The following is a 26333-nucleotide window of genomic DNA, read 5'->3' as shown; positions in this document are numbered from 1 at the left end:
GCGCCTCTGTCTTCCTTGCTCCCACTTGAGACCCAATCGCTAACTCACCGGGGCCTGGAATCTGGGCTGGAGCCGATGCCTCTCTCGAGCCACACCAGCCTGGGCTGCGGGCGGAGTGGAGGGGAGGGCAGGGGGTGTCCCAGCTTAACAGCCAAAGCCAAAGCACATGGTGGGGTGGGGTGGGGGACGCGGGAGGGACTCAGGTTTCTCCACATGAGCCTGTGAACAGTCCAGCTGGTTCCAGGGCCAGGCCCTGCAGAGCCGGAAGAACCTTTTCATTTCACACCTTGGAAAACCGAAGCCCAAGGTCCAGGCCATCCGGCTGCTAGCAAGGGGTGGAGGGAGTGTGAAAATCCCCATTTTACAGATGGAAATGAGACTCAGAACTGAAGGACCCTGTGTGGGGACGCTGTGGCCGGGGATCAGCCCCGTTCACCCCATTTCACATCTGTCACCTCCCGGCACAGGGACCCAAACCGTGAGAGACCACGAAGTCCGTGAGTGAGAAGCACCAGGTTTAATATTAAAATCTTTCCCTTAAAAAAAAAGTACACAGATAAGAAAATTTGATGGCATATAAAATAGCACTTCTGCTGTATAAATGTGAGTTAATGTGAGTCCTAAAAATACTTGTAAACCTAGGTGATTACATCTTTGGTACCGTAGTGAGAACCCACTCCATCTCCTGGATGGGCAGAGGGGGCTGGTGCCCGGGGGCTGCTAGGCTGCCCTCCCCCCACTTCCAGCTCTCTTCCTGCCAACAGTCTTGGCTGCAGCCCTTGCTCCCCGGCACCTCCAATGCCCCCTGGGTTGGGGCGTGGCTGGAAGAGAGAGTACAGTGAGCGGGCCTGGGCAGTGACAAAGCCATACCCCACAGTTACTCCCTTGGGGACCGGGCAGCTGGTGGGTGAGAAGGAAACCCCCAAAATATCTGCCTCTTGCACCCCTTCTCAGGTTCCCTAGAAAGCCTTCTTGTCCTTTCTGGGGGACCCCCGGACTCCTCACTGTCCATTATGTCTGTGGCACAGACCCGGACAGGTGCTGGAGAGGCAGACTGCATGAGGTGGCCTGCTTTGCCCTCTCTGCCTCCTTTGTTCAGGAAGGCTCCAGAGGTGGTTGTGAGCCTGAAAGGGGTTCCGTAGTCTTCCCATGGGGCAGCTGCTGGGGGCTTTCCAAGACACTGGCTGACACTTCGAGTCAAGACCTGGCCAGCTGGCCTTTTGGGACTTGCCCGGGGCCCTGGGGAAAGGGCACGGTTCCTGAATGCCCGGAGAGTGAGGCAGGGTCTGAAATCTCCCCAGACCCCAGCTGATGCCCAGGACGGAGGTTTGGGGCGTTTGGCTTTGCTTCATCTGGGCAAGCGTGCCACCCCTTGGAATACTCTAGAATGTTCGTGCTGGCAGGGCACCGGAAGTCACAGAGTCCACCTTGCTCATCTTTCAATAGGGCAAACAGGTCCGGACAGGGTGAGGGATCCCTCCAGGGTCCCATGTCGAGTCCGATGCGCAGCCTGATCCACACGTGTGGACGCCTCTGGCGGGCCCACCAGCACGCTCATCACAGATGTGGAGCCCACCTGGCCCCGGAGACTCTGGTGGGTGAAGTAAGACTGGTGGTGACAAGGAAAAAGACCCCCCGCACTTAGGGGGCCAGGAAGACACGAACGCGGGCACTTTGTATGGGGAGGTGTGTCCCAAGTGCCTGGGACAGCAGCTGTGGGCCAGGGTGTCCTGTACTTGGCTCGGCCCCCAGCATTAAGCGTGGATGGCCCCAGACCAGCTTGGGCCTGGGAAAGTGGAGACTGGCATTAAGGGGCGGTGGCTTCCGGATGAACACCACTGTCCAAGGCTGGGCCCCGGCTCACCAGGAGCCGGGGATGCCAGAGTCCCTTCCCCAGCTCTTAGGTGGATGAAAGTGCAAGGAGAAGGCTACAGCTCCTTGAGGCGTAGCTGGCTGAACAGAAAAAAGGTAATCCCCCCCCCCCCTCCAGAACCTCGAGACTCTCTCTAGTGATTCCAGCCTCCCCACCTGTCAGCCAGGGAGAGAATCCCAGATTCTGCGTCACTGAGCCCGGCTTTCCCATCCTGTAGATGGAGAAACTAAGTGCCCTGGGAGAATCCTGGCCCCCAGTCACATGGCCTCCCCAGAGGCAGAGGGCTGGTCACGGCCCCTGCAGTCCTCTTGCCTCCTAAGCCAGCCCCAGCGGTTGGGTGCCACATACCCACGGCAAAACCTTTCTAGAAAGGGACAGCTGATGGGAGGCCAGGCCAGGCCGGGAGGCGCTGGGTGCTGGGAGGTAGAGGGGGAGCTCCAGGCAGGGCGAGGTGGGGCCAGCCCCCTACAGGAAGCTGTCCTCCGCCTCGGCCCGAGGCCCAGGGCAACATGAATCCAGTGGTGGCTCTGGCTCCACCTGGGGCTCGAGCTGGGGCTCTGGCTCTGGCTCCTCTTGGGGTTCCAGGGGGCTGTCGCAGGAGATGGTAGAGGAGGTGTTGACTTCATTCAGGGTGGAGCTAGGAAGAGAAGGCACACGTGTGAGGGGCTGGGAGGGAGCCGGAGTAAGATAACAGCAATAATCAAGAGCTTCCTGCGGGTGCAAGCTTGCACCATGCACCTGACACCCTTTAGTTCATTGAAGCCTTGTAAAGACTACATAAGAGGGACGCCTGGGTGGCTTAAGGGTCGGTTAAGCATCTGACTTCGGCTCAGGGCATGATCTCACGGTCCGTGAGTTCGAGCCCTGCGTTGGGCTCTGTGCTGCCAGCTCAGAGCCTGGAGCGTGCTTCAGATTCTGTGTCTCCCTCTCTCTCTGCCCCTCCCCCACTCACGCTTTGTCTCTCTCTCTCTCTCTCTCAAAACTAAATAAACATTAAAAAATTCTTAAAAAGAAAAAAAAAGACTACATAAGATAGGCATCATGAGGGAAGGGCTGCTCAGAGAGGTTGTGTCAGTGGCCGACATCACACAGCGAGACTTTGGAGCAGAATATCCAGTTAGCTCCAAAGCTCGTTCCTCACTCACCAGCAACTCCATTCCCTGCACTCCTGAAGCTGATCCCATTGGATCCTTCAGCAACCTCCAAATAGACGTGTGCTACCGTTTTCATTTTATAGTTGAGGAAACTGAGGCTCAGAAAGTGGAGGCAGCTTGTCTGAGGGCACATCGCAGGGCCAGCATTCACACCTCAAGGTGTCTGAACTCTGAGCTTAACTCCTCTGCATACTGGCTACCAGGAGCCTTGGAACATTTGCTTCTTACGGACGGTGTGGAGGACCTTCTAGATCTTGTGTGTGCTCCCAGCGCCCGTGGGAGATGGGTCTCAGGGCGGCTGGGGGCAGAGCTGGAGCTGAAACCCAGCCTGCGGTCGCTGCCACTGCACCAGAGGGGGGGATCTGGTTTTGGGGGTGGGTCTGGCCTCACGGGGGACTCTCCTCTCCAGCTGAGGGAAGATCCTGTCGGAACATGAAGTCCAGGCAACGGCTGGGCCTTCTTCCAACCACGCCCCCACCCCTATTGTAATTTCACCACATCTCAAGGCAAAAGTAAAACGTGAATCTCCTTCCCAGCCTGAATTCTGACCTCAGTTCCTGTGGGCACTATGCCTCCCACAACCACGCCAGGCTCCCGGGGGCCCTCGGGCCATGGTCCTGGAGAACAGAGCAGAGGCCAGGGCTGGCGATGACCCCAGAGTGATACACAGGGTGCCGGGGATGCCGATTAGATTTCCTACCTCTCCTTAGGGCCTGGATAGGATGAGAGGGTGGATGGCCCGTGGGGGCCACTTTTCAGGAAACAGCTACCTTGCAGCTAAGCCCTAGCCCTTCTGTCTCTTACCAGCCTGCCCTTTCCTCCTGAGGTCATCAAAGGTCAGATGAGTTCAGTTCTCTCTTCTACTCACTGGCAGGAACAAGTGCTCACCCTAGGTAGCTTACTTCTAAGGCAAGCCTGATGGCATGAACACACACACACACACACACACACACACACACACTGCACACTATCGCCTTGGGCCTCAGGCCACAGTGGCTACCTGGCAAGGCTGGGGGAACCCTCCAGGGGGCCCTCATCAGCAATCTCGGGTTTGGGGTCAGGCAGGGGGATGATATAGTCATTGTCACTCTCGTTGGGCTGCACAGCAGTGTAGAGCACAGAGCTGGTGTCCAGGGGGGATCGGAGTCCATTGAAGCCGGGAAAGCGGGCTTGGGACCGAAGGACGGCTGGGTGGTCGCTCCTCAGAAACTCCTCATCCACCTGCTGGTACTTCTGCTCCACAGGGAGGGAGAACCCAAGAGAGAGGGATGTTCAGACCAGAAATGCCCGTGGGGATCATCTAGCATCAGACTCTGACCTGGCCCCTCCTGCCTAAGGCAACTGGTGCTCAGAGAGGAAGGAGACCTACCCAAAGCCTCACAGCCGGGAGGCTCTCCCACCTGGCATCTCACAAGACCAGGTGAGCTCAGGGCCCCCCAGGGAGGGGGCAGTCGGCAGACTAGTGCCCGTGACCCTCACACTTCCCCTACTTCGGAGTAGACAGGTGTGGGCTCTCCCCCCGCCTCAACCTCCTTCAGTGGGGCCTCAGTTTCCCTAACTACTGAATGGTGACAACCCACTCCATCTCACCGGGCGCTGAGCTGGGACAAGACGTGGTGGGGGGGAGTGTGGTTAGGAACGGACAGGGGACAGGGAGCGTGCATCACCCCTCCCTGTAACTCCCTCTGGTGGACAGGCTCTACTGGCTTCATTGGCCTCAAATGAGCCCGCAACAGGGTCCAAGCGGTCCGGCCCTTAGCAGACACGGAGCCTGGGGTTGTTCAGACTTCTGAAGGAGACCCAGGCCGTGGCATGGGTGCAGAGACATGAAAAGGGAGCAGGATGAAGGGGGCTGTAGGCATCGACTTCCAAGCAGGACGTCATCTCAAAAACCTCTGTGCTGCTAAAATAAATTCCACTCATAGCTCCAGCCCATCCCGTACTAGTACCAGCAGGGAAACTGAGGCCCAAGAGGATACAGGGTGGTCCCTCAAATACCCAGTGTCTGACTTCTGGACGAGAACTCTCCATTTCGCTGCCCCGACATACCTTCTTGTACCCCTCACCCAGCAGCCTCTCGAGAAGCAGCACCAGCTGGGAGAAGGGAGGCCGGATCTCAAACTTCTCTTCCCAGCACTTCTGCATGATCTCGTAGCTGGGGAGAGGTGCACAGGGGGTCAGGGTCTCTGGTTCAGAGTCTGCCGCCTCCCAGAACGAGGTGGGTAATGAAGGGAGTTGGGGAGGACAGGTGGATGGGACTGTTTTTCCCGCTCCCTCAAGGCCCTCCCTCCACCGGTGGTTCCATGGGGTTGACCACTCCTTGGTGAGCACACGGCCCAGGCAGGTCTGGCTGGTAGGAGTTTTCATGCCCTGCTCTGGATGGGTGGGCACGAGACCCCAGCTGAGCCCTTGACAGTCAGCTTGGGGCCTTTTACTCGAACTATGGTGGAAGCAGTGAGGAGGTAGCCGTGTGGCCTGAAATCCAGGCCAGCGCAGGGGACAGCAGAGACCAGGTAAAACAAGAGATTCCTGATGACGGTGTCTGAATGCCTAGATACAGCTATAGCAAGGTTTTTCTAGCTCCCTGAACTAATCTATTTTCACCTTAAGCTGGCAACATTGGACATCTATGGTTTGTACCCCCCAAAAAAACCCTCTCAAAGGCTCCACTCACATCTCATCGGAGGCATGGGCAGGCTGGGCCATTCGGTAACCCCGCTTGATGGCATTATAGAACTGCTCATTCATGGGCAGCTCTGGGTAAGGGGTGCCACCTGTCAGGAAGCAGAGACAAGAGATACACAGGCTCAGACGTGTTGGAAAAGTGGCAGGTGCCCTATTCTATGGCACAGGGAGAGGCACACCAGCCCTCGAGCGGGCGAGGGTGCGGTGGCCTCGGCACTAGGAGATGTGGCTCTTGTAGAGGCTCTGGACAGAGATGACCAGCACCCCCAGAATCAGAGAACCAGAGAACGCCAGAGTCAAATAGACTTTTTGATGTCACTTCCAGACCCCTCGAGAGATGGGGAGGTAAAGAGACCCAGGGAAGACAAGGGACTTGCCAAGCTCACACAGCAGCGAGACAGCAGCAGCACCGTGACTCGAGCCAGAGAGCCCTGACCCCCCTCGCAGAGCCTGCCCCATGGCCCCACCAGGCTGGGGGTGTGAGTGGCCAGTGTGCCGTGCAGCTGAGGGCTGGGGGAAAAGGAAGCATACCCAGGGTGAAGATCTCCCAGAGTAGGATCCCGAAGGACCACACATCACTCAGGGTGGTATAGAGGCTGTTGAAGATGCTCTCGGGAGCCATCCACTTCAGAGGCAGGAAGGTCTGTGGGAGGGCAAGACGGCACTAAGTACCAGGAGGGCAAGCCCCACTCTGTGCCTGGGCAAGGGGAGGAGGTCTGGCCTCCTTACTTAGTAAGGCCCCCGCGCCTTACTCCCCAGACCCTGAGAGCCCGCCTCTGCAGGCACACAGATCCCACGCTCATCCCAGTGCTGGCCAGAGGATCAGAAGGCCATGGTTTTTCACCCACAAGCTGGTCACATGGCAGCCTCTACCCTAAGGAGGAGGCCCAGGGTCTGAGGCCTCTTACAGAACGGCCCTTCTTCCTGATCCCAGTAGAGGCCCTGGCCAGGTTGGCAGACAGCAGGTGAGCCAGGGACATGCCAAGGTGCCACCCAGCTCTCACCCGGCCGCCTTAGATCTCTTGGGTCTAGAGACCCTCCATCTCTGGGGTTCACTGTCCCCTTATGGAAAGTGGGAACATGAGTGGCAGGCAGAATGGTCACCAAATATACACTTGACCTGCTTCCTTCTTCCCAGAACCCATTACAGCTGGTCCCTCGCCCCCTGCCATGACCAGTGAATCTGAGCCCTGGGCTCACCCATACAACCTTAACATCTCTGCCCCCTCCTGCCCCATGCACAGCCGGTGGCAAAGCCTGTCACCACTGGGCAGGGTAAGCCATGAGGAACTCCGTCCTGACCTCCTATATGCCACAGCCACGCTGACCAGGAGGAAACCTGTTCCCAGGTCACACGGGTCAGGGAAGGTACTCACGCTGCCTTTGGAGATATAGTTCGAGTCCCTCATGATGTCACGAGCCAGGCCAAAGTCACAGATCTTGACCAGCTTGCCCTCACAGATGAGCACGTTCCTGGCTGCCAGATCTCGGTGGACGCACTAGGTTGGGGGAGATGGGAGCTGAGGCCTTGGGGGCAGTTGTAGGAGAAGACCTCCCCGTCAAGGGCTTTGGGGAAAATGCATCGCCACACAGGCGTGAGAGGCCACGCGGTGAGAGCTTTGACTGTCCTCACCCACCAGAGTTGTGGTGAGGGGACGTAGCTGCCATATGGAGCTGTGTACTTGGAGGACCCTGGCTGGCTTGGGTTGCCCACCTCCCCATGACCCTGCTCCGCTCGCTGCAACCATACGTACGTTCTTGGAGGCCAGGAACTCCATGCCATTGGCCACCTGGTAGCTGAAGCCCACAAGATCTGTGTAGCTAAGCACCGGGGACTCGTTGATCAGAGTTGCCCGACAGGTCCTCTCGGGAGCTAAGAGAGAGAGCAGAAGTTCACCTACTTACTGTCTGTGTCTCCACATGGCCCACAGAACCCCTGCCCTTTTATTCACCGAGGCCGAATGTCCAATACAGGTAACTACTAACCCTCTAAGTCTCCCGCAAAAGGAAAACAATTGCCAAATATCTAATGTAAACCTCTCCTACCTTATCAGTGCTCTCATTGGCCGGAAAAGCCTTTGGCATTAGCCCGAGGCCTAGGCCACCTTTTCTCAGCCTGACCTGCCCGCTTCTCAAGGATACTGGGTCAGCCTTGTGCCTGTGGTGTGCCAGCACCCCAGGAGGCCAAGTACTCCTCCAACCCAACTCCTCCCTGCTGGATCCAGAAACAGAGGCTCCCGATGGGGCTTCACCACAGGACAGCTTTGGGCAGGTGGCTAACCTCGGTTTCTGCATCTATGAAATAGGTACAAGGCCACCTTCCTCCCAGTAAGAAAGGCTGTGATAAGAAAACATGATTACATAGGCAAGGGGGCGGTGCATAGGCGTGCACCCACCTGTGGGGACGTAGTTGTCATAAGGGGCCACGTAGCTGGAGGACTCAATGTCTGCATATTTGATTCCTCCTTTCATGTCCAGCATGGGCACGTAGTCCACCGACTCGTCCTTGCTCATGTCCATGTAGCCGCCGTCACTCTCCCCAGGCAGGGACACGTGGCTGGGGGAGAGAGGAACATCCCAGGAGGAGCCACAGGCTGTCCTTTTCCTTCCCTTCCCGCCCCTGCTCGCCCCCAGGGCCCACCGGGCACTATCACTCAGGGATTTCTTCTTTCCACTCATCCTCCTTCAGCTAGTCACAACTTGAACAGCCACGCAGTGAGCTCTCTCAGCCAGCCGGTGGGGCCCTAAGCTGGGCACTGGGGTGCTAAGAGGACACAAGACCCAGTGTGTGTCCTTAGGGAGCTCACACCTAGGCATGATCACAGCACCCCAGCATGAGGGTCATAAGAAGAGCATGAAGCACGTGCCTTTCTGTGACACCATCCAGCCGTGATGTCCTGGGAGGCCTCAGCCACAGCCCAGAGACGGCGGGAATTGCCCTATTTCCCTGCAGCACCTGCTCCCCAGAGAGCTATGGGACCGCGTATACACGTGTCTCTAGAGGTAGACCAAAGACCGGAAGGAAATCGATCAAATGTTGGGGAGGACAGGGGTGAGCCGTAATGTCTTTTAAGGATTTTCTGAAGTTATGCTTGTCTCTGCAATAAACCCATCTTGCTGTTGTCATCAGCAGAAGTGGGAAAAGTTACTTTTGGAAAAGAAGAAGAAAGACGCTGCATTGCCCACGGGACACCGCACACCAGAGACTGCGTGCTAGAGACTGGTGTGCCCAGCAGGGTGCAGAGCACCGTGCGTTGCGATGGGAGTCGGGCCTGAGACCGGAGAGCCCCAGGTGCTCACCGTGAAAGGAGAGGGTGTCACGACACAGAGGGAGGGGCCGAGGGGTCACATCCACAGAGAGTGCCCAGCCCAGGGCGGGACCCCTGTAGGCAGTCCGTAGGTGGCAGCCGATCCCACCAACACCATCACCAGAGTGATAAGCCAGGTCCGGGGGAGGCCAAGCCCCGGGTCCCAGACTGACCCGTGCGTGAAACAGCCTGGGTTCCTACACCCTGTCTGCCCACCCTGGCCTCGGCTTCCGCCCCAGCCAGGAGGGAGCGAGCAGGTGCTCCTCGGGGCTCCCCAAAGATTCGGGTCCCCGGCCTCCTTTGGTACCTGGGCAGAGGGAGCCCCGCGGGCAGGGCGTTGCTGTAGAGCTCGGCGCTGGGCGGGCGGCGCTTGTCGGAGCAGCGCTGCAGGAAGGTGTGCTTGTTGCGGTGAAGGTAGTCCACCAGGTCACCGTAGCGGCAGTACTCCGTGATGATGTAGATGGGTCCTAGGGGGGCACAGGCTCAGCGACAGTCCCCGGGGGGCCACAGACTTCCCATCGGGACCCTGAGGCCGACCACCGGCTGCACGTCGGGAAGGCAGTCGGGTAAGACGGCCGAGAGGCTTTGGCACCAGGCGAACCTGGGTTCTCTTCCCGCCTCCGCGACCATGAGCGAGGTACTTATTCTCCCTGAGCTTCACTTTCCCCATCTGTTAAATGGGGCTAACCGCACCCACCTCCAAGGGCTGTCCTGAATGTTCATAAAGTAACGCCTTCGTCGGCACGGCTCAGGGCCTGGCACATGGCAAGTACACAATGGTACATATCACCAACTTATTCTGGAGCCCCGTATATAAAGGAAATCAAGGCAACTATTTATTATCAGGTTATTGGATCAATTCAAATGCAACACATTTACTTGAAGCCAATCAGTGGGAACGGGAAGATATTGATGAAAACAAAAATTTTGAAATGGGTGATCTTGCGGACATAAATTGGCCTATGTACGCAATGTACTTCTGTATTTTATTTTGGTTGCACAATACTGAGGAAAATTCCAAATCTCACAATAAGCAGCTGCAAACAACGATAACATTTTTTTTTCTTTTCTTTCTTTTTTTTTTTTTTTTTTTACAGCCTAACTTGCAATCAGAGCTTCAAATAAACACACTGGCTAGAGAGGCTTTATTCTGTGATCTGAATGAAAGCCACTGCCAATCAGCATGCTGGTGACCTCCAATTGTAGGGATATAACTCACCTCACAGGGGCCGTGATTGATCAGTTTGTAAAATGTATTGTGAAAATTTAAAAATGTCAGAGGACCTGGGGCGCCTGGGTGGCTCAGTCAGTTAAGCGTCCGACTTCGGCTCAGGTCATGATCTCTCGGCTCGAGAGTTCGAACCCCACATCGGGCTCTGTGCTGACAGCTCAGAGCCCGTTTCAGATCCTCTGTCCCCCTCTCTCTGCCCCTCCCCCACTTGCACATGCATTTCCCTCTCTCTCTCTCTCTCTCTCTCTCTCTCTCAAAAATAAATAAACATGTGGAGAAAAAATGTCAGAGCACCCCCGGGGTTTGGAAACGGCTGACCCGAGGAGTCTGTGGGCCTTGAAAGTGTTGTGATTCTGTGAGTTTGTAAACCCCACACCCGTGTGGGTCTGTGAGGTGAGGGCAGGATGGGCGCAGACCCTCCAGCTGGAGTGTCTTGTTGTCTGTGGATTGAGGAGGGGTGGGGAGGGGCCAGGCCTGGGCTGCTGGCATTTTCCAGAATCCTCTGGGGGAGTAGTTTTGGTACCTCCTTTGGTGCAGGCCCCCAGCAAGTTGACCACGTTCAGATGGGGCCCAAGGTGACTCATGATCTTCAGCTCTGACATGAGGGCCTGCTTCTCGCTGCTGCGGGCTGTGGCTGAGGGGGAGACGGGGCCTCAGGCCTGCCCTGTCACCGAGGCCCCAAGGAGGCCCTTCTGCCCCACCCCGTGCTGGAAGACCCAGATGGCCGAGGGTGGTGAGGACCCACGTGCAGGGGGAGGAGAAAGAGGATGGGAGGACGGTCAGGGAGGGAAGGAGGTGCCAGGAGGAGGGGGCAGAATGAGGAAGCCTCTTAGCCAAAGCAGAATCTGGAGTGGTGCTGGCCACCAGGTGACCGGACCACTTGCGCCCAGCAAATCAGAATCAGGGAGTGCCTGGATGTGCGGGCAAGGGGCAGGGGAGATGTGGGGCCCAGACGTGAGGGAGGGGCAGGCTCCCAGGACTCACATTTCAGCATCTTGACCGCCACTTTCATCGTGGCCTGAGAATGGCTCAGGCCGTGAGCTGTGGCCTCCACCACCTGCCCAAAGGCCCCAGAGCCGAGGGTGCGTCCTGGGGTAGAGACAATCCCTCAGCTCCTGGCCCACCAGGAAACGGCATACCCCATCCTCTCTGAGGTCAATCCCCCAAGCCACCTGGAATTAAGGTGTTCCCCTAAAGGAGTCTCCTAAGATAAGACCTCAGTGTTTGGCAGGCCTTCCTGGTGTCTCATCTAAGTTCTGCCTGCTTTCTGGACCATCTTTTGTCCCTGGAAGCCTTCTTCCCACCCCAGAAGGGTGCTCAGCTCCTCTGTATGCCTCACCCTCTCCAGCTAGTCTAAGCACAGGCCTGGCATGCAGGCTGTCTTCGATGAATACTTCCTCTCTCGCCACAAAGGTCTCCTAGCTCACAAAGGCACAGGATCATAGGACCTCAATGCTGAACGGTCCCTAGGGGACCACCTTGCCCATTATATGGCGGCGGGGACACTGAGGGCCAGAGAAGGCAGCACGGCAGCCCTAGGTCTCAAAGCTAGTCATGGCAAGGCTGAACCACACCTCAGACAGTCTTCCCCCCCGCCTCAAGTACCCAAACTGCTCCACGACTACTCCCTGGACTGACCAAGCACAAGCTGGTCCCGTGGCAGCTCCCAGGTAGAGTCATAGGGCAGCTGCATAGGGTCCACGTAGATGTACTCATGGCCATCAGAGCTCACAGATTCAATCACCTTCCATCGGATCTCATAACGTGGCTTCTGTAGGACCGACACCAGGGATGGATCGTCAGAGGAGTTCTGGGCTTTGGGGCCCACGAGCCTATAGCCCCTTACGGAACAGATGGAGCAGGAGCCCCTGAGGCCAGGGAGGGGCAGAGGCATATGTGAAGTCACGCAGCAAGTTACTGATAAAGCTCGGCTCCGTGGGCTCAGTGAGAACAGATGACAACAGGCCTTAGCTGGGCAGTGGCTGAAGAGGGGCTAACGGCCAAGGGCCCGGCTCATCAGAACCTCTTCACCAGCTTCTCCCAGAGCACTGGCTGCTCCCCAGATGGGCATAGAAGGGCAGGCAGCCCCGGAAATGGACACAAGCTAGGGGCACTCGGCTGGGTATGGACAACCCCTCCCCATGCTGGGTCACTCGCAGCAGGAATCTCAGAAGGATGTAAGCTTAGAATGTCGAAATCATAGCATGTTGGAATCATAGAATGATAGAATCATGGGTGCTGCAATCTTAACTCGGGAATCTTAAAATGTTGGGATCGGAGAATAATGAAGCCACAGAACAGGGCATTGAAATTACAGGTTAATAGGACGCGAACGCGTTTCATTAGAATCCTGGGAGTCTCTGGGGGTGAGAGGTGGAAGAATTCTGGAGTCCACGGTCCACCCAGAAAGTGCCTTGCCCTGTGGCTGGGAGGGGCAGGGCTGATGTCCAAGTAAGACCCAGGAGGGCAGAGCAGGGGCAGGGGACCCTGGATGGCCTGGACCAGGCCTGAGATGGCCCTTGCTGCTGGGGGTGGAGGCAGCTCGGACACCGGTGCCGTTCTATATCATTTTACACCTGCCCTGTGTGCTGGGCTGGGACGTGGACAGATCCTGTAACATTCAAGGATGGCAGGGGCCTCCGTGCAAAAAAAAAAAAAAAAAAAGAAAAAGAAAATGGTGTACCAGTCTGCACCCATTAGGCAAGGATGGGAGATTACCTTCTGCCAGAGCATGATGAGGATGATGAGGGAGATGATTGTGAGGACCACCAAGGCCAGGATGGCCGAGATCACCACCACCTTGAAGGGCAGAGCTGGAAGCAGAGACAAGAGCTGGCCGTAAGCAAAGAGGGAGCTTGGCAGCTGCCCTGGCCACCCCTCACCCCACCTCCAGAAACACGAACCGTCTCTGCTTGTCCCCCTCTCCACCAACCATGCCCGTGACATCAGACTCACAGCCCCTCCCTCTGGGCCAGAACTTCAGCCTCTCCCATAAGTACCCACGTCCCTAAGTAACAGCTGTAGCTCAGCTCACTGTGGGCCCCCATATACCTCAGCCCTTGCAAGGATCAGTCTGGCCTGACCACGTGTGACATGTCTGACCAGGCCTGACGTGTCTGCCATGGCTTCAGACTAGATGCCAGCTCCTGATGACTAGACTCACCTCGAGTCTGAATCTCTGCCCTTGCCGGGGCTGTCACAGCTGGGACAGAGCCTGACCAAGTGGCCAATGGACTGAGTGACTGAGCTCGCACAACCTGATGAATCCAGACTGTTTCCTCCTCTGCTTCCCCTGAGTACCCAGTGGCATTGGGGTAGTGACAGTAGTTATAAGGTGTATCCCCCAGGGAGCAGGGGTAACCAGGTAGGGCTAACTCGGGGCCCCCAAGTCCCAAGTCTCCTCCCTAAGGCCTCAGCCTCTTTGCTGCACAACTTCCCATTCTTTCCCCCTCCCTCTGCACCCACCCAGGCCAGACCCTCATCCCCCCTGCCCTGACCCACTGGCCACCCATGGGATCCCTAAAGGACTCATTCCCTCCCCCTCTGTCCCCCACCTGCCCCTCTCGGCTCCCCTGGAGGCCCTGTCCTTCCTCCCCAGGGTCGCAGACCAACATCACTCCTCTCCTCCCTCTCCCCACCAGGTCACACATCGCAGTCCTGGGAAGGAAGACTGAATCTTCCAAGGAGCCATCTGAGTACAAAGAAGAGGCTTCATCCAGCCATGGTCGTTTCCCCATGAGCTGGTACACAGCTTCCCCTCCGGGTGGCACATGAAAGCTTTACTCCTGTCTCGCTCCAAGTTGGTCGGCAGGTGCCCACTTGCTCAGGGATATGTGTGCATGTGTGTGCGTGTGAGTGAGATAAGGTATGAAAACCTCCACCTATCCCACCCCAGGGTGGGGGGCTGGAGGCAGCTCTGCGTACGGAGACACACGTGTGGGCCAGCTCACCGACCTGTCAAAATGCCTCACCCAGCCCTCAACGCTCTGCTTGCGCTGGCTTCTGCCCACCCCTGCAGCTCCTCCTTTACCACTCCCTTGCCTCTGTCTCCTCTCTCCAGCCCCTAAATCACACACATACTCTGTGCTCCAGCCAAGATTTCTCTGATCCCATCATGCCTCTGGGCTCTTGCACAGGCCATACCTTTTTACCGGAACACCATTCCTCATCAGCTAACTCCCAGGTTATCTTTTCAGGTATTGACCTAAAGCTTCCTTTTTCCAGGACACTTTCCTGAATCCCATAGCTGGACACGGAGCCCCCTCCTCTCTCTAGGCTTTCCCCCACAAAGTACTGACCCCGGCAGTGGGACTGTCTGTTTTCTTCTCTGCCTTGTCTCTGGGCTGTGGGCACTAGAAGGGCAGGCAGGGCTGGGCCTTCCCCAGTGAGAAGCTGGGGATTACTATTCCATTATTATTTACTGAATAAGGAAACGAGCGAGTAAACGAAGTACAGACAGGTAGATGCACACACAGGAACTAGCAGGGAGCAAGAGCATCCAGGTACTGGAGGAGACTATTCACATAGACAAGAATCATGCACGTCTGTGTATCTTCTAACAGACGTGCATTGTGCAGCAGGCATCTGTGTGCAGATTGTGTTTGCACGCTCTCGCGGAAAGGTGTGCTGCAACTCCATGTTTACACAGACGCACACATGCGTAGGAATTCTACACGCATTGTTTGCACGCCTGCACGGGGATTGTGCATGCGCACGTACGTGCATACAGACATACACTCCTGGACTTATATACGTGTCTGGGGATTGGGCATATTCATATACGCGGTTTATAAACATACACTCGGTGGGCTGACACACAAGGTAGGTCTCATGCACGCTGACAGACATGCACTCCAGCTTTACATGCGTGTCTGGGGGTTGGGCATTCTTCATTGTGTGGTTTACAAATCTACACTTGGAAAGTTTGCACCTGCGTCCAAGGATCAGGCCTACTCATATGCATGGCTTATGACATGCATACAGCGTACATATACTATAGCCATGATTTATATCAGAGACCCATGGATGTACACACACATGCCAATACTGTGTTGTTCTGTGAGTGCGTAAGAGCACACACTCTGGTGGGTTTCACACACTCTGGTGGGTTTCACAATGCTCCTGAGTGCCCACAGACACACTGGCTGCAGCCCACTGGGCTCACAGGCACGGATCCAAGTATGGCAGGGTTGTGATGGGGGTGAATGGTCTTCAGGGGCCACCAAGGCGGGAGGACTCACAATGTGGCACCACGGTGACCTCCTGCATGTCGTGGCCCAGCAGGTTGTGCAGAGTGCAGCGCACGGACAGAGGCTGATCCACACGGCGCAGGCGGAGCGTGCTCACCACCTCAAACTCCTGATCCTCAGGCCAGTAAGTCACGTTAGTCTCCAGCTGGCTGTCCTCCTCGGAACTGTTCCCCAGTGGGGTGGGCGGCAGCTCGCGCGGACATCTGCCGGGAGAGCCAGTCGGGTCAGCTTCCAGTCCCTTCCCTCTTCGGACTGGGAAACTGAAACCAAAGGCAAGCAGCGCCACAGGGCGGTAGTGGAAGGAGGCTCCCCTTACCTCCACCCCTCTGCCCCCCCCCCACCCAACCCCCCTCTGGTTCCTGCTTCTTCCCAATGCCTGGTCCTGAGCTCGTTCCTCTTGTGGCCCCTAGACTGACCGGCAGAGGGCGCTCCTACCCCAGAACGGAAAGCCCTGGATGGCAAAATCCGCTCCATTCATTTGATCATGAGTCAAGGTAAGGAAACGGACACTTTAGGTCATACAGAGAATCTCCAAGAAGCCACATCTCCTAGGACTGGGCTCTAGCTTGGAACAATGTGCCCAGAGAAGGGGCTGATCTAGACGAGCTCCACTGGGTCCTTCCAGCCAGCTGTGGTTACCCTGGGAGACAGAGGCCCCAGGTCTGCTCACCTTTTGAGGTCACTGCAGGTAGACCAGGTGAGGTGTGGCTGGGGCATGCCCCGGCCGCGACAGCGGACTGTCTGCTCCCCGCTGGCAGGATGGTTTTCACTTAGCTCCAGCACACGGACAGGCACTGTGTGGAGAGGGCAGGAGGCCAGGAGGTGGGGAGGTCAGAAAGGACAGTGAGAAAGGCCCTCAGGAAGGACCTGGCCCAGCCTCTCCCCCCGGGGTTGGGGAAGGGAGCTTCAGGCTGCAGGTGAACATTAAATACCAAGAATCACCGTGTGAAAACTGACAGATTCCCCTTCTGGGTACTTCAAAGGGGAAGCCTCAGTGGGGTGCTAGTCTGTCTCTAACACCTCTCTGAGACTCGCTAATCTTCCCTTTTAACAAAGACAAGAGCAGGTCTGAGGGTCAGAGAAAGCCCTGGGAAAGAGCATGGAACTAGAATTTAATAGCATTGCTTTGTTTCCTCAGAGTTTATTTTAGTGGTTGCTTTCTATTTATGACATGTGATGCTGATTTTCCATCTACAATTGAGAGGTTAAATTCTCTTTTAAAATAAATTTATTTTTAGACAGTCAATTGACAAAACAGTAAGTCTTCAGTGTGTCATTCCCTTGCTCCAAACCCTGCAGTGGCTGGTCATTTCCGTCATAGGAAAAGCCAAGGTCCATACGGCAGCTCTAGAGGACTGTACTGTCTGCCCTCCTCCCAGCCCCCGACTGCCAGGCCTCAGCTCTGACCTCACCTCCCACCACTCCCCCCCCCCCCCCCCCTCTGTTCCAGCCACACAGGCTTTCTGCTGTTGCTGCCGCGTTCGTACAGCGTGGTGGGCCCTTTCCCACCAGCCACTTGCCTGATGGCAAGTGCGTGAAGTCTTCACGCAAACGTCGCCTCCCTGAGGCCAGCTCGATGAGGCTATATGCGCCCTGAACTCTCAGTCCTGTCTACCCAGGCTCTTTTTTTCTACAGCATTCCTTACCTTCTAACCTTCTATGTAATTTGCTGTGAGGTTTTAGAAACACCAGTCTAGCCCAGTGGCCCCCTTGTATAACTTGAGGCCCAAAGAGGGGATATACTGAGTTCATCCAGCAGTGGAAGTGTTGGAGCTCAGCCTAGAAGCCAGCCTCCTGGGTCCTCAGCTCCTGCTCCTGCTCCTGCTCCCCCTATGGGTGGGTGGACAGTGTAGGGAGGGAGAATTGATGGAAGCGGGGGGGTTGGGGGTTGGTGGGAGGCAGGGTGGAGGGCCCCTCACCATTGACCTGCAGCTGGAAGGAGATCTGGGCCTCTGCATCCTCGTGGAAGGCCCGCATGGTGTAGTAGCCAGCCTCAGCCACCTTCACCCGCACCAATGTCAGTTCTGACACATACCTGGGGAGCAAGACAGACCCAGCTGCCAGAGCTGGAAGGACTCTTATGGGAACCACCCCCACCCCAACCTCCTTGTACAGACAAGAAAAACAAGACCCAGGGAGGGACAGGGGCTTCCCAAAGTTACACGGGCATCGGTAGCAAAGCCAGGACTCTCCTGAATCCCCATCTACAGGAAGCTGGCTCCACTGAGCCGAGAGGGAGTGTTGGGTAGGAGGAGGAGGGTGGGGGGAGCACCCCTTCCCTCTCCCCCTCCCCCCCCACATCTCCCCCTTGCAGAAAGGCCTGGCATTGCTTTATCCTAACATAGTGCGCCTGTGTCAGCCTGCTCATCAGCCTCCTGGCCACCATCCATGCACAGGTGGTAGTGGCCTGCCTGGCACCCTCTTCCCTAATCTCTGGCCTTTTTCTCCTCAGCTGCTCCCTGCTGGCTCCACCCATCACAAGGACAACTACACATCTGGGTGATCGTCAGAACAATGTCTGTTTCCCCCATAGACAGGAAATTCTAGGAGGCATGGAGCAGTCTATCTGGATCTCTGCAGCACCCCCCAGTGCCTGGCATGGCACCTCGCACATAGTGGGCTCTCGGGAAAGGTGGGTCTAGGTTTATCCAGTGGCTGAAGGCTGTGGACTGCCTGGCAGCTGCAGAGAGTAACTTCAAGAATGGGGTGGGTGGGTTGCTGCTCACCGGGTCTCAGACACATTGCGTGTGGACAGGGCAATCTCGCCTGCGCTGGAGTCGCCTAGGGTGCGGTTGTCCTTGAGCCACATGACAGTAGGCGGCGGGTAGGCCTCGAACAGCACCTGCAGAGTCCGGCTGCGGTGCAGCTCCGCGAATTGTACGGCGTCCAGCTCTCCCAGCAGCTGCACGTAGCCACTCTCTGCAAGGGGCGGCTGTCAGTGGCGATGCCCCGGGGGCGGGGCTATGCCCGGCTACCAATAAGGCAGCGCCTCCTGGAGGCGGGGCTCCCGGAGGCAGGGCATCAACTGAATGCCAAAGGAGCCCAGCCTTCTGGGGGCGGCGCTTCAGGCTTTAGGAGCCGGAGGAGAGATGGAGTTACCGGAGCTGGGGTTGACGTTGGAACTGAGACGGAAGCAGGGGCCAAACTGAGGGGTGATACTGGTTTGGGAGCCAGGTTTGAGATTGGGACTGGAGTTGTTCTTACCGGGCGTGTTCTGGCTCAGGATTGCGGCTGAGGTGAGTTGCAACATGGTTGAATTTGAGGATGGGGCTGCCTGGGCCTGGGATGGCAGTTAGGTTTAGAAATCTGGTTGGGGCTGAGGTTCTGGCTAGGCAGAAAGCCTGGGATTAGAGTTGGATTTGGGGCTGACATTGTGTTTTGGTTTGGATTTATCCCGGAAATAGGCTCTGGTTGGTACTGAATGAAGCTAGAGCTGTCCTTGAATGTGACTGACAGTACCCCGGGGCTGTGACAGTGTCTAGGTCCGGCACAGAAAGAGGGTCGGGGTCAAGCCCAAGGCACGCACCAACCACAGTGACATTGATGGACTTTTCATCTCGATGGTCATTCACACTCTCCGATACATTGCAGATGTAGGTCCCTGAATCGCCAAGCTCGGCATTAGGGATGTGCAGGATGGAGCGTATGTGGGAGGGTACATTGAAGAGGAAGTCAGTCACTGGCTCCACCAGCCGCCCACTCTGTAGGGACAGGTGGGGAAAGCCCCCCAAATCAGGCCGCGTCCAAGAAGTTAGGCTGCAAGTCAAGATATCCATCCCTCCTTGGCCCTTCCTCCAACCCCTGGCCCAGCGTTACCTCCATGCGTGGGTATGTCCATTCAAAGTTGACCACCTCATTTCCGGTCACAATGCACATGATGGTGATGTTCTCACCCTGGCGGACCACAGTCTGCACTGCATTCACTGAGACATTGATGGACGACACTGATGGAGAGAGATTGGCTTAGGGATGAGGAGGCCACCACCAGCCACCAGCACTTCAGCTTGGGGATGGAGTGGGGGTTCCGAGAGAGAGAAGGGATGACTGGTGTAGAAGATTCATTCATTCAACAAATATTTATTAAACATTTCCTATATGCCAAGTACTAGTCTAGGCACTGAGGCTTTAGCAGTAAACACGACAGACAAAATTCCTGTCCTCATGGAGCTGACATTCTAGAAGGGATAAGAGACTTGAAACCAATGTCCTCTCTGGGCATCTAAGTATAGGAGACATGCATTGAGCACAACCACGCACCAGGCAGCCTCTGTCTTTAATCCTCACAATAATCCCACTAGGCGGGCAGTCACTATTTCCCCCATTTTACAGAGGAAGAAGTAGGCTCAGAGAGATTGTATGCCTTGTGCAAAGTCACTCAGACGGGAAGCGCACGGCTGGCCTTCAAACCCACCTGGCTCCAAGGCCTGTGCCTTTGCCTGACCCAGTGTACAGCCCAGCCCTGCCACTAACACTTCCCGTAACCTCTGAGTGTCAGGTTTTTCCTCTGTAAAATGGGGAAACACCACCTGCCTTCCAAGACTACAGTGAAAATCCAGTGATAAACGGAATTGCACACTTCGTAAAACTGGAAAGGGCTATACCTCTGCGGAGGGTCATACTTGCCTCTGCTGAGCATCAGGCCAGAAAGGGGGCTCACCCTGGAGACTGTAGACATAGTAGGCTTCAGAATCCACTTCCCTGTCCCCGATGATGGTTTTGCAGACATAGGTCTTGTCCTCGAAGATACCAGAGAAGCCACGTTGGTGGTCATAGGGGATGGGCAGTGGAATATCCACTTTCTTCTCGTGCAGTGTCACCACCAGGCTCGGATCCGTCACTCGGCAGGGAATTGTGATCTCAGATATTTCCGTGAGAAAGATGAACAGGTCCTCGGGGAAGACCGGAAGAAAGCCCATAGTCGGATCTGCCAGGTGTGGAGCCAAGAATGAGGGTCAAGGTGGCTGGTTTTCTGGCTATCCCCTGAATTTCTGTGTGTGACCTTGAGCAGGTGTCTTCCCTTCTCTGGCCCTCAGTCTTCCCATTATAGAATAAGGCTGCTCTCAGAGGTCTCTTCTAGCTTTCACATTTGATACGGTCAGCACCAGGGTGAGAAAGAAAATAAGCCACAAGTCAAAGGGCAGCTAGTACCTGGGGCTTGGAGAATGGGAAAGTTAGGACGTGGAGGCCAAAAGAGAGCATACTGGAACCTGCTGAGAATGAAGAGTTCTTGGGAGCCAGGAATGGGGTGGGCTGGCAGGGAGGAGTCAGATATCCAGACCAAGGGGTGGGAGTAAACACAGTCCTGGACTGAGCCAGGCTGGATTCCATGATTTGTCTGCATTTCTAAGCTGGCTGTGCCTCACAGTGTTCACTAAGCACTCTCAGCTTCCCCCAGATACCTGCAGTTGAGAAGTCAGGGAGTGAGCACACAGGCGGGGGCCCTTACCTGGCACAAAGATGTAGAGCCGTTTTCGCTCAGCAGGCTCCGGCCCGAGGGAGTTTTTGTAGGTGCAAAAGTATTCTCCCGTGTCTAGCCCAGTGACATTGGTCAGTGTCAGTGTGCTGGAGAAGGTGCCATCCTGGTTCTTGGCCGTTTTCTGCAGGGGCTTCTGGGACATCCGTTCCCACACCACCGGAGCTGCACCCGAACAGGTCAGAACGAAGGTGCTGGAGATATTGAGGACAAGCTCTGGCCCCGGAGGTGTGATGACCAGGCCCCAGGAGGCCTGTGGTCCCAGCAGCAACAGCAGGGGCAGCAACAGCACCTGGCCTTTGGGAGAAAAGGCACCGGATGTCAGGGCATAGGCGCGTCAGCACCTCCCCACCGCGGCTGACCCTGGAGGAGGCCATATCTGCACAGTCCTTGAAGAACACACCTCCCTAATCCAACAGAGACTGGAACCCGTGGCTCTGAAGCCTGCTTGTCCAGTGCCTGGTCCCCAGGGACTCCTTCTAGCCTCCTGGCCTCCTGATCTTAGTGTCTCTCCATCCTAAGCCTCAGAGTCCTTCAGCTATGCTGTGTGCAGGCTGTGGGCATGTTCTCCCGAAGGCCTCAGGAAATCCTCGGGAAGCAATTCCCAGGCCTCCAGTTCCTGCATTACTTCCCAGGTCACTTTCTGAGCCCCTTCCCTGCAGCTGCCCCAGCTGCCCGGGTTCCATCCAAAGCCCAGAGGTGGCCTTGCTCGGGGAGGGTGGAGCACAGTAGTTCAGAGTAGGTCAGACTGGGCAGGAGAGACTCAGCAGCCGCTGGGAGCCAGAGGGAACTGGGGTGTGCGCGGGAGGTGGGGGGGCGGTCAGGTGATTGGTTCCCCTCCCCCTGCTGATATCCTCCGGGAAAGGTTCTATAAGCCACGTCCCCCAGACCTATGGGTGCTCAGCCAGCCAGTCAGTCATCCTTCATCCTTGGTAGGCTGTCAGCTGGTCACTGATTGCCAGTGACCATTGATTGACTAGCTGGTCGGCCGCCCAGCCCCTGGAGCACCGACGGCATGTAACAGGCAGCAGTGAGGGAAGGGTGTGCTAGGAGAAGCCCAGCCAGGCCTTGGGAGCTCGCAGCCAGTGAGAGATCCAGGCAGGGGAGGGGAGTCCCAGACCGGAAGCAGACCAGCCAGGCTGATACCAATGAGTCCTCAGAAGAGGTGGGAGATGGAGGTGACTGTTAGCAAGTGGGGTGGGGGCAGCCGGTGAGGGGCCACGGGGTACGGAGGACCGAGCAAAGGATTTGAGCTAATGGCTCTGGACAAGCAGGGGTCCACCGAGGTTTCTGAGTTGAGTGGGCAGTAGAAAAAGGACTCCACTGAGAGCCACTGGAAAGGCAGGAAATTGAGGTTCAAGAGCACGGCAGGGCCCCTGCCTCCCAGGCCCTGGTGCTATCATGCACCACCCTCCCAGGGCCCCCCTGCCCCTTTGACGACAGGAGCTAGCATGGCACTCAGAAGCTGCAGTGTACCTACCTTTGAGGACAGGAGCTGGCATGGCGCTCGGGAGCTGCGTGGTGTCCTGCAGAGTTAAACAAGGGTCAGGGCTCAGGGAGAGCCGAGTCATTTCGAAGTCTGACTTAGCACGTGGGTCCTACAGAGTAAACCCCAGCCCCAGTAAACCCAGTCTCCATGTCCATGGGGCTGAAGTCAAAAACCACCCATGTCCCATTACCAAGAGGCCACTCATGCCCAAGGGTCCCCTCCCCCTGCACGGGGCTTGGCCTCGGGGTGCCTGGACCCTGCTTTGGCTCTGCCTCTACCTCTCCAGTGGCCTTGGCTGAACCCAGGCCCCTCTGGGCCTTAGTTTCTCTGTATGTACAGTGGGAGAGGGGACTTGGGCTGGATGGCGTCCAGCGCCCGCCAGCTCCAACAGCCAGTCCTCCGGGTGACAGTTCCAATACCAGGCTCTTATCTGCCAGGACAAATATTTGGGAAAGCGTGATGAAAGGCGTGGGGGAGCTGGAGGGGGTAAGCCAGAGCCCAGAGAACTCCCACAGGCTCCACAAGCACAACAGGAAGTGGAGGCGGCTGTGGGAAGGGAAGCGGGGGAGTCAGGACTGCGGAATGTAGGGGGGCACCTCCGTGCCTGGCCCCCTCTACTCAGCCCCAAGCTACACAGGGAGGCCCAGGGGAGAGGGGCCAGGGGGTGGGCCCAGGGGAGGCCCCACTGCACGGCAAGGCTTCGAAGGTCCTTGGAGACTACTGAATCCAAGCCTCCCACCCCCAGTGTCCGGATGGGGAAACTGAGGCTCTGAGAGGGAAAGAAGTTTGTCCAGGGTGACACAGCAGAACCTGTCCGAGAGGGAGACAAAGACACCTGGGATGATAGAGGCAGAGAGAGACAAACACAGAGACCAAAGGAGGCAGCGAGAGACAGAGGCAGGAACACAGAGACACAGACTGCATTAGGTGGGTCTTTGCTCGATCCCTGCCCTTGGCAGCCCTATCTGAGGGTCCCAAATAACCACCAATGGCCAGGCTTACAAGGGTCTGCCCACGGCATCAACAGGAAGGAGGCCAGAAGTGGACAGGATCACAGAGCAAGAAACGTGAGAAGTGACCACATGACCGGGCAACAGGGAGCCTCCTGGTGCTGCGGGGCTGCTGACTTCCCTGAGGGGCTGCCCAGCCAGGTCCTGCTCCTGCGGCCAAGCCTGGCTTGCCCCCACTCCACTCCCCATCTTGGCCCTTTTACTCTCCAATCCAGGGCCAGGGTCCCGGTTCGAGCCCCGGCGCGGCTGCCTCCTGTGCCACTGCTGTCCCTATGTCCTCAGTCTCCAACTCTCAAAGAGGGATGACAGGAAGCTTACCACTCACAGGGCTGCATTGACACATACTAGTGGGCCCCCGGCTCCCCTCTGCCCAGCACCCCACGAAGCTCCCTGAGCAGCTCTGCTCTGCCCTTCTTCCTCCTCCTGCCCCTTCAGACTGGCCTGCCTGAGGTTCCCCTCATTTCTCCCCTCTCCTCTCTCCCCACTGTCCCGGACCCGAAGCTCAGCCCTTCCACACACCCCCACTCCCTTGCCTCCTGCCCCAGCCCCTCCAGCTGGATGCCAGGCCTCCTCCGGCAGGAGGGAGCCAGGCCGTGGCAGAGCCAGCAGCCCCCACGGAGGCCCATCTGCCCCTCGGTGGGTGCCCCTCTGGCTACCCCCTTCCTGCCCGAGATCTCAGCCAAAGAAAATCATTAGCAGCCCAGGCTGGGGGAGGGGGTCATTTCAGCCTCCCTGCCCCTCCCCTCGCAGCCTCCCTGGCTGGCCACACTGTTTATTATTCTAAAGGAGGAATTTGGTCGGCTGGCCTGGAGATGGGAGGTCACTGTAACCAGGGCTGGCCTGGCTCTGGAAGGCTGGGCCATGCCGGCTGGGCCCCCAGTTCCCCTGACCCTGGCTCCTCTCCTGCTGGGCCTCGGGCTGGGGGCAGCTTAGAGTCTTTGAGACTCTAATCCATGAGGGGCCTTCTCAAACAGGCAGTGGCCCAGAGAGGGACAGAATCATGACCTAGTCACACAGCAAAAAGGCAGAATCAGGCCAGGGATAGGATAGGCCGGGCAAAAGAGCTCAGAGCGAGTATAGATGCCCCGGGGATCTTGGACTGACTTCTCTCTTTAGGCAATGAGCATTTTGGCTCTAGTCACAAGGGACCGCAGACTCGCTGGGAGACTCAGCAAGTCCCCTGCCTTCTCTGGGACTCAGTTTCCCTATGAATATAGGGAGAGGTTCAGATGGGTCAACTCAAAGAGCCATCCTGTTCTAAAACTGCTTTTTTGACTGGCCAGGGAGAAGGTTCTAGTCACTATTATTCCTGCTGGGGTGGTTTAGGGAGGTGAGGGCTGATGAGAAGGAGGGGGCTACATTAGTGAGGCTGGAGTCACGTGAGAATCCATAACCCATCTCATTCTGTGGATTGAATTTCCCTGACCATTTGGTCACAGACATGCCGTGTGGACTTTGACAAGTTGTTTGCCTCTCTGGGTCTTACTTTTCCCATCTCTACAATTAGGAGTTAGACGGTCTTTCAGGGGACTTTGAGACAAGTAAGCTGGTGATACGGAAACCCCAGAGGTGGCATGGACAGCAAGCCAGAGGAGGACGGGGAAGAACCAGAGTGGAGTTTGGTGGCACCCAGACCTAAGCTCCTAGGCCATCTTTAGATGACTCCCTGACAGGCCCAGTTATCTACCTAATGCCGACGGACCTCTGTGCTTCCCAGAGGCTGCTGTGGTTCCAGCCAACCCCAGAGAGGTCCAGGCAGCTGATGTGGAGGTTAGGGGCTTTCCTGTGACAACTCCCCCTTCTTTAGGGGGAGGGCTGCAATCCAGGAAGGAGCCACCCGGGACAAGGTGGATGTCACAGTCAGGAAGCAGGCACCCTCCGACCTGCCGTACTCTCCTGCCTGGGGAGGCCCCTGAAACAGAGAGAAGGAGGAGACTCTCAGGGATCCCCCCTCTGCCCATGAGGAGAGTGCTGAGGACCAGGAAGGCCTCACGATTCCTCTTATTTTGGCCCGGTTAGGGGGACAGAGGTCAGTCCCAAGATGCAGTAATTGCCCAGCTCCTCACAGTGAATCAAGGACCTCAAGTCCAGGGGAGCAAGCATGCTTGGGGATCCCTCGTGAGCCCAGCCTTCCCTCCTCCCGGCTCTTCTGAGTCTCCACTCCTTTCCCACCACCTTAATCTAAATAAATCCAGTCCCTCTTGGCCACATCCGCCAGCAGCAGCTTCCCTCCCTCGGGGTCCCGAGACTCCCACGACACAGGGAGGCCAGGGAGGAGGGCCTCTGCGGCTGCCAGGGAGGGAGGCTTGCATACGGTGAGCGTGGACGCACACGCACACACCCCCGCCTGCACATTCACTCGCACGCTGCTCCGAAACACATCTGTGTGCAGCGGGCCATGTGTGTGCCCAGCCCCCACGCAGGCACTCAACATGTGCCTGCCCACGCAAGCCCCGCGTGCACACACTCCCCTCCCTCCCCGTGCCCAGCACATGTGCGCACGGCACAGACTGCCGCCTGCATGCCTCCCACACGCCCATGGGAGCGTGCACGTGTGCAGAGCTGTGTGCACACGATATGCACAGAGCGTGTGCACGCAGGCCCAGACACACCTGAACACACATCCACGACACCGAACACAAGCCAGTGCGTGTTCTACATTTACTGTACCAGCGGCCGTTCTGAGCACTTAGCCTCTTTCGACTTTACTTGCTCCTCAGCAACTCTGGGAGGTGGATACAAGGATGATTCCTGTTTTCGATGGGGACACTGAGGCAGGGAGCACTTGGTGAACTTGCCCAGGAATGCAGAGCAGAGACTGAACTCTCTCTACACCACCACCTTCTCCACTTACTTGGTTT

The 26333-nt window shown here is 57.0% G+C and overlaps 1 protein-coding gene across 3 annotated transcripts in view; it reads right to left on the bottom strand.

Annotated features, from left to right (window-relative positions):
• Window positions 1–494: 494 nt before the first annotated feature.
• Window positions 495–26333, bottom strand: part of PDGFRB (platelet derived growth factor receptor beta) — a 37609-nt gene continuing 11770 nt past the window's right edge. Inside the window, exons 2-24 of one of the 3 annotated variants that reach the window (XM_030329453.1) lie at window positions 25160–25384; window positions 22454–22499; window positions 20947–21270; window positions 20158–20424; window positions 19317–19444; window positions 19027–19201; window positions 18227–18419; window positions 17420–17535; window positions 16171–16294; window positions 15492–15703; window positions 12970–13064; window positions 11890–12022; window positions 11236–11340; window positions 10775–10885; window positions 9328–9487; window positions 8109–8269; window positions 7467–7585; window positions 7089–7211; window positions 6244–6355; window positions 5702–5801; window positions 5077–5182; window positions 4028–4260; window positions 495–2510 (exon numbers count right to left, since the gene is read on the bottom strand). In XM_030329453.1, the coding sequence (XP_030185313.1) occupies window positions 2339–2510; window positions 4028–4260; window positions 5077–5182; window positions 5702–5801; window positions 6244–6355; window positions 7089–7211; window positions 7467–7585; window positions 8109–8269; window positions 9328–9487; window positions 10775–10885; window positions 11236–11340; window positions 11890–12022; window positions 12970–13064; window positions 15492–15703; window positions 16171–16294; window positions 17420–17535; window positions 18227–18419; window positions 19027–19201; window positions 19317–19444; window positions 20158–20424; window positions 20947–21270; window positions 22454–22475 (3291 nt within the window). In that variant the 5' untranslated portion in view covers window positions 22476–22499; window positions 25160–25384 and the 3' untranslated portion in view covers window positions 495–2338. Of the gene's footprint in view, window positions 2511–4027; window positions 4261–5076; window positions 5183–5701; window positions 5802–6243; window positions 6356–7088; window positions 7212–7466; window positions 7586–8108; window positions 8270–9327; window positions 9488–10774; window positions 10886–11235; window positions 11341–11889; window positions 12023–12969; window positions 13065–15491; window positions 15704–16170; window positions 16295–17419; window positions 17536–18226; window positions 18420–19026; window positions 19202–19316; window positions 19445–20123; window positions 20425–20946; window positions 21271–22453; window positions 22500–25159; window positions 25385–26333 lie in introns of those variants that run through there. The other 2 variants (XM_030329442.1, XM_030329463.1) reach the window with 2 other exon arrangements.

The sequence above is a fragment of the Lynx canadensis genome, chromosome A1, assembly GCF_007474595.2.
Source record: "Lynx canadensis isolate LIC74 chromosome A1, mLynCan4.pri.v2, whole genome shotgun sequence".
Taxonomy (NCBI): Eukaryota; Metazoa; Chordata; class Mammalia; order Carnivora; family Felidae; genus Lynx; species Lynx canadensis.
This window is presented reverse-complemented; position numbering and strand designations above follow the sequence as displayed.